Source organism: Lipotes vexillifer, unplaced genomic scaffold (genome assembly GCF_000442215.2).
Source record: "Lipotes vexillifer unplaced genomic scaffold, Lipotes_vexillifer_v1.1 scaffold242, whole genome shotgun sequence".
Lineage (NCBI taxonomy): Eukaryota > Metazoa > Chordata > Mammalia > Artiodactyla > Lipotidae > Lipotes > Lipotes vexillifer.
Window position 1 is genome coordinate 2,347,946 of NW_006771376.1, and position 7,698 is coordinate 2,355,643.

The 7,698-nt window shown below is 38.7% G+C and overlaps 1 protein-coding gene across 1 annotated transcript in view; it reads left to right on the forward strand.

The window, feature by feature from the left end:
- Positions 1-6,841, forward strand: part of RAB4A (RAB4A, member RAS oncogene family) — a 58,758-nt gene extending 51,917 nt beyond the window's left edge. The window contains exons 7-8 of the mRNA XM_007446707.1: positions 1,425-1,559; positions 6,249-6,841. Of these exons, the coding sequence (XP_007446769.1) occupies positions 1,425-1,540 (116 nt within the window). The 3' untranslated portion in view covers positions 1,541-1,559; positions 6,249-6,841. The remainder of the gene's footprint in view (positions 1-1,424; positions 1,560-6,248) is intronic.
- Positions 6,842-7,698: the final 857 nt, after the last annotated feature.

A 7,698-nucleotide genomic window follows, 5' to 3' on the forward strand; every position in this document is an offset into this window, starting at 1 on the left:
AGCAGGAACAGGGCCGCTTCATCCTTCTGTGGTCTTTTGACCTGAAAACAGCAGCAAAAAGTTACTCAAGCTGGTACAGAACTGTTATTTTTAAAGACTAGAGCATAAATAGTTACCATGAAAATTGGTGTGATGTTGAGTATTAGCAGAAGCTCAACATGAGCTCCTTAGTTTACCTTCCCCCTTTGGTATCCTCCCGTGAATACAGTGTGTGCGAGTTAATTCATATAGAGCTTTCAGGATCTTTTTCTTCTGAGATCATCCAAATCATAGTTACATCAGATGAAAAACTATAAGGACATGTTAGAACTCTTCAGCAGTACTTTTTTTTTTAGATTTTATTGACGTATAGTTGATTTACAATGTTGTGTTAATTTCTGTTGTACAGCAAAGTGATTCAGTTGTATATACATATATTTTTTCATATTCTTTTCCATTATGGTTTGTCACAGGATATTGAATATAGTTCCCTGTGCTGTAAAGTAGGACCTTGTTGTTTATCCATTTCAGCAGTACTTTTTAATTTTAGTTTTCTAAAGAGGCAGTACATTCATATGGTTCAAAACCATTATTTTCTCCCCTCCTTTTTACACAAAAGTTAGCATACTATGAACTCTGCACTTACTATACCTACCAGTGATGACAAATCAGTATTTAGAGACTTCCATATACATATATACATGCTCATGTACATGTGCACACATAATGCGTGTGTGTATGTAGTGTTCAATTTTGTGTATTGCCATAATTTATTTAACCAGTCTACTTCGGACATTTGAGTTGTTGCCAGTATTTTGCTGTAACAAAAAATGTTGCAGTAAATAGCCTTTTGTATGTCATTTCACATGTGTGTGAGTGTATGTATAGGATAAATTCCCAGAAGTGGATTTGCTGCATTAAAGAACACAAGCATTTGGAAGTTAGGTAGAGGCTATCAAATTCCTCCATCAGGGTTGTAGCAGTTTATCATCCCACTAGTAGTGAATGAAGGTGTTTATTTCACTAAAGCCACACCCACAGGGTGTATTATCATATGTGGGTTTTTACCAGTCTCATAAGTGAAAAATGGTATATTTTTAATTTGTGGTTTAATTTTAAATTAAATCTTTGTATACATAATATATTCACATAATTCCAAATTCAGAAAGTGCAGAAGAGGATACAGTGAGTCACCCTCTGTTACCCCGTCTCCTGTCCCCTAGCTTTCTAGAGCTCTTTTTTGAAGTCAGCCATTATAACCAGTTCTTTATGTATCCATCCAAAGAGGTTTTTATGCCCATACAAGCAAACGTGTGTATTTTTTCCTCTTTATTTAAAATTGTGTTGTATATACACAGTGTTCTGCACTTTGCTTTTTTCACTTAATATATTGTGGGGATTACAGAAACATGAAAACTTTTTCTAAAGACTTGCTTGGTCCTCAGGTGAGCTGGACCCAGAAAGAATGGGCTCAGGTATTCAGTATGGAGATGCTGCCTTGAGACAGCTGCGGTCTCCACGCCGCGCACAGGCCCCGAGCGCACAGGAGTGTGGCTGCTGAAGCAGCACTGGGTGCACAGGTAGGTGCCTGCGTCGCGGCAGCCCTGCCGTCTTCGGCCTCGCCCTCTGTTTGCTACCCATAGCCCCGCACAGGCTTAGAGGTGGAGGCTGTCACTGCTTTTTGCAGCCGCGTTATGAAAAGGAGAGGCGATTGCATAATTAAAAGTTAGAGATTTTCAGCAGTGAGAATCTCTGCTCACACATTCTTCTCAAGCTCACACGGAACACTCACCAAAATAGACCACATCCTGGGCCATAAAACACACCTGAACACATTTAAAAGAATAGAAATCATCCAGTGTCTGCTCTCAGACCACAGTGGAATTAAACTAGAAATCAGTAACAGAAAGATAACTGGAAAATCCAAAATATGTGGGGATTAAACAACACACTTCTAAATAACACATGAGTGAAAGAAGAAATCTCAAGAGAAATTTAAGAATATTTTGAACTAAATGAAAAAACACAACTTATCAAAATTTGGGAAGATTCAACACAAATAGTACTTAGAGTGAAATTTATAGCGTTGAATGCATGTATTAGAAAAGAAGAAAGGTCTAAATACCATCATATAAGTGTCCACCATAGAAAACCAGAAAAAGAAGAGAAAATTAAAGGCAGAGTAGGCAAAAGAAAAGAAATAATAAAAATTAGAGCAGGAAATCAATAGAGAAAAATCAGCGAAACCAAAGCTGGTTCCTTGAAAAAGACCAGTAAAATCAGTGACTCTAGCCGGGCTAAGGAAAAAAATATAGATATAGATATAAAATTACTAATATCAGAAATGAAGGAGGGGACATCACTGTAGATTCTGTGGACATTAAAAGGATAATAAAGGAATGCTATGAACAACTCTATGCCCACAAATTTGATAACCTACATGAAATAAACCAATTCTATCAAAGACACAATTTGCCAAAACTTATACAACAACAAATACACAAGCTGAATAGGCCTATATCTATTAAAGAAATTGAACCAATAATTAATAATCTTCCAAAACAGAAAGCACCAGGCCCACACGGGTTCACTGGTGAATTCCACCAAACATTTAAGGAAGAAACTATAACAATTCTCTTCAGTCTCTTTCACAGAACAAAAGCAGACAGAACACTTCCTAACTCATTCTATGAGGCCAGCAATACCCTAATTCCAAAACCAGACAAAGACATTACAAGAAAAGAAAACTACACACTAGTATCTCCTGTGAACATAGATGCAAAAATTCTCAACAAAATGTTATATTGAATCCAACAATGTATACAAAGAATTACATCCTTCCAAGTGGGATTTATCCCAGGTATGCAGGCCTGGTTCAACATTCCAAAATCAATTAATGGAATCGTCACATCAACAGGGAGCAAAAATCACATGATTTCATCAAGAGATGCAGAAAAATCATTTGACAAAATCCAATATCCATTCACAATGAAAGCTCTCAGTAAAGTAGGAATAGAGGGGAATCTCCTCAACTTAATAAAGAAAATCTACCCCAAACCTACTGCTAACATCCTGCTTAATGGTGAGAAAGTTGAAGCTTTCCTCCTAATATCAAGGCGAGGAGGTCCCCTCTCACCACCATGCTGGAGGTCCTAGCTAATGCAATAAGAGGAGGAAATAAAAGGTGTACAGACTGGGAAGGGAGACATTAACTAACTTTGTTGGCTGATGATAATCTGTGTAGAAAATCCAAAAAATCCACAAACGCTATATAAATGATTATGTAGCAAGATACAACATTAATGTACAAAAGTCCATCACTTTTCTCTATGCCAGCAATGCACAAGTGCAATTCGAAATGAAAAACACAATACCCTTTACATTAGCGTCCCCCCAAAAAGGAAGTAGGTAGAACTCTAACAACATCTACACAAGGAAAACCAAACTGATTCTGAAGTGTATGCGGAGAGGAGACAGAAGACCCACAATAGCCAACACAGTGTCGAGGGGGAAGAGCAAAGCTGAAGGACTGTAACTACCCAACACACTGTAAAGCCACAGTAGTCAAGACAGTATGGTATAGGTGAGATAACAGACAAGTAGATCAGTGGCACAGAACAGAGAGCCCAGAAATACACCCACATACTGATGTTTGATAAAGGAGCAAAGGCAATACAATGGAGCAAAAATAGTCTTTTCAACAAATGGTGCTAGAACAACTGGACATCCATGCAAAAAAATGAATCTACATACCAGACCTTGGAGCCTTCACAAAAATTAACTCAAAATGGATCGCAGACCTAAATGTAAAATGCAAAAATATAAAACTCCTAGAAGATAAAAGAAAATGTAGGTGACCTAGGGTATGGTGATGACTTTTTAGACACAGCACTAAAGACACAATCCATGAAAGAAATAATTGGTAAGCTGGACTTCATGAAAAATAAAAACTTCTGCTCTGCAAAAGACAATGTCAAGAGAATTAGTAGACAAGCTATAGACCAGGAGAAAATAATTGTGAAACACATACCTGATAAAGGACTGTTAATCCTATATACACAAAGACCTCTTAAAACGCAACAGTAAGAAAACAAACAACCCAATTTAAAAACGGGCCAAAGACCTTAACAGACACCTCACCAAAGAAGATATCCAGATGGCAATAAGTATATGAAAACATACTCCATATCATATGCCATCAAGGAAAAAGCAAAGTAAAACAATGAGATATCACTACAAGCCTACTAGAATGGCCACAGTCCAAGACCCTGACAACACCAAATGCTGGTGAGGATGTAGAACAATAGGAATTCTCGTTCACTGTTGGTGGGAATGCAAAATGGTGCAGCCACTTTAGAAGACAGCTTGGCATTTTCTTACAAAACTAACCTTAGGACTTCCCTGGTGGCGCAGTGCTTAAGAATCCACCTGCCAATGCAGGGGACACGGGTTCGATCCCTGGTCTAGGAAGATTCCACGTGCCGCAGAGCAACTCAGTCATGTGCCACAACTACTGAGCTTGCGCTCTAGAGCCCGCGAGCCACAGCTACTGAGCCCACGTGCTGCAACTACTGAAGCCCACGCACCTAGAGCCCACGTGTCACAACTACTGAGCCCGAATGCTACACTACTGAAGCCCGTTCTCCTAGAGCCCGTGCTCCACAACAAGAGAAGCCACCGCGATGAGAAACCCGCATACTGCAACAAAGACCCAGCGCAGCCAAAAATAAAAATTAAATTAAAAAAAAGAGTAATGCTTAAAAATAAATAAACAAGACATGTTTATAATCAATGTTTAAACTGTCAGTCGTATAACACGGGTAAAACCATTAGGTAGGTAGGTAGATAGATAGATGGATAGGTAGGTGGATGAAACTAAACATACTCTTACTGTATGATCCAGCAGTCTCACTCCTTGCTATTAACTCAAAGGAGTTGAAAACTTATGTCCACACAAAAACCTGCACATGGATGTTTATAGCAGCATTATTCATAATTGCCAAAGCTTGCAAGCAAACAGGATGTCCTCCGGAAGGCAAATGGGTAAACTGCGGTCTGTCCAGACAATGGAATATTATTCAGCACTAAAAACAAATGAGCTCTCAAGCCTCCAAGGCATATAACTAAGTGAAAGAAGCCAATCTGGCGATTTCCCTGGCGGTGCAGTGGTTAAGACTCCGCACTTCCAATGTAGGGGGCACAGGTTCAATCCTTGGTTGGGAGCTAAGATCCCACACGCCATGTGGTGTGGTCAAAAAAACAAAAGAAGCCAATCTGAAAAGGCTACATACTGCATGATTCCAACTATGTGACATCCTGGAAAAGGCATAACTATGGAGACAGGGGAAAGATCAGGGGCTGGGGATGGGAGGGAGGGGTGACTAGGCAGAGCACAGAGGATTTGGGGGAGAGTGAAAATACTCTGTATAATACCATGTGATGGATACGTGTCATCATCTGTCCAAACCCCTAGAACATGGAACACCAAGAGTGAACTGTAATTTACTATGGATTTGGGGTGGTTATGAATTGTCAGTGTAGGCTCATCAGCTGTAACAAATGTACCATCTGGTGGGAACGTTGATAACAGGGGAGGCTGTGTATGTGTGAAGGCAGGGGGTCTTTGGGAACTCTACATACTTTTCCTGCCTCAATTTTGCTTCGAAGCTAAAACTGCTCTAAAAAAATAAAATCTTAAGAAAAAAATCTTAAAGCAACCACTGAAACAACACAACGAAGAGTTTTGGCTAATAAGCCAACATGGGAATCAAAATGGAGTAAATACATAATTAAATAAATCCAAAAGAGGGCAGGAAAAGAGGGAAAAAGGAAGTAAAGAACAGATGGGGAAAATATAAAACAGAGCAAAATGCTAGATTAAACCCCGCCTCACCGATGAAAACAATTAGATTCTCTGCTTGAAAGAACTTGTAGGAGATCCTTGATGCGCTTGCTCAGAAAGGAAAGTTGATGGCAGTGATTGAGTTAGAGGTCCTTCTCCCTTTGTGTCAGTGACGAATCTTTCCCTGGGTTCATTGAAGTCTAAATGAATGTGCCTGTAGCTAAGGCTCATGTATAAAATTTGCAAGTAGAGATTTTAACTTTCTAAAGCTCCCTCTTTTTTATGTATAGTCAACATTATCTAATATGCCTAGGTAAGTTTAAATAAAAATTGGAAGTATTCATTCACTAGTTCCCTTTGTGACTTTAATCGATGTTTGTACATTTTTAGTTGTGCGTGTTTCTAAATTGTTCTTAATATTTTTTAGGTGTTCATACAGTGGTATTTGGGACACAGTTGTTGGAGCTTCAAGAAGTTTTTTTTTTTAACCACCACCTTTTTCTACTTTAAATGGAAGTAGATCTTTGCGTAAAAAAAAATAATTTGGGTTGTTATGCAAGCTAGTAGATGTGGCACAGCAAACGTATAATAAATCCAGTTCAGTGGACAAGACCATTAAATGTACACACGTATGTAAAAATGTTCTGTTCCGTATTCGCCCTTTCACCCCGGTTTGAATCCTGGCTGTGTGCTGTATATATGCTACTCCAGTACGTCTCCACAGCATGGTATCTGATGTGTGGTATGATCGATAGAGCGTTGCACTAAATGCAGTCTAATACTTTATTTTTTTTAATCGTCTGGACTAAAATCTGTTCATTGTGAGGTGTGCTTTGATCATCGTGTCGGTTATATTGCACAGTTGGTTATGTTTATGACCTGATATTCAGAGACTCTGGCATTGATCGCCAATGCAGTGCGTAGTTAATTCCATTCACCACAGTCCACAAGGTGTTATGCGAGCCACACTCGAAACACTAGATCAGTAGTTACTCACATACCAAAACAAAATGCAAAATGGAGTTTTTCCATGAACTTCACACTGCCCAGCACCCTGTTGATTTTAAAGCATCTTCATCAGATCAGTTCAGCAAGTAGAGCTGAGCACCTGCTCTGTCTCAGGCACTGTGATTAGTACTAAAGATGCTGGTACCTTTAACCAAACTTCCTAGGCAAGCGATCTACTCTCAGCACCTGGCCAGTGCAATAGATGAATCACGTACCAGGGGCTGCTCACCTGGTCCCAGTTTGCTGACCCACCTGGTCTCCCTGTTAGAAAACACATCATTTGCTACTGTGCTTTTTCTGGGATTCAGTATTAGAGCATCACTGCCTCTGTTTTAGTCTTTTATTGTTTTGTGTTCATTTTAAGGCAACCCACTAAATCAAGTTAATTTTAAAGGGACACCACTAAGAAGTTTCTGTACAGCTTTTGCCTTATGACAGTTATCAAGTTAACATGTTTTTAATTCACATGAGTTATATTGAAGTCTAATATATATTGTATTACAAAGACTTGTTCTAATATTTTAAAATGTTTATGCAAAAAATATATAATAGAACTTCTCTTTAAAGTTAAGATACAGTACTACTTAAAGCTGAAAGGTTTAAAAGCATTCTTCACCTTATATGTGTTCTTCCACTGTGACTTTTAGCTGCAAACTGGTAAATTTCATTACCTTTAAGTTGGAAGCTGCCTACTGCTTTTGTTGTTTTGTTTTAACCAACAGAGCACAGCAGCACTACAAACTCTGGGAAGTGACTTGGATAAAAATATCAGGATATAGCTGTTTTACGTACTTTAATTTTGCTTCTTTTATGTCTTGAATTTGATTTTGAAAAGTCAGGATATGAAGCAAATTCTCAGACTGAACCGC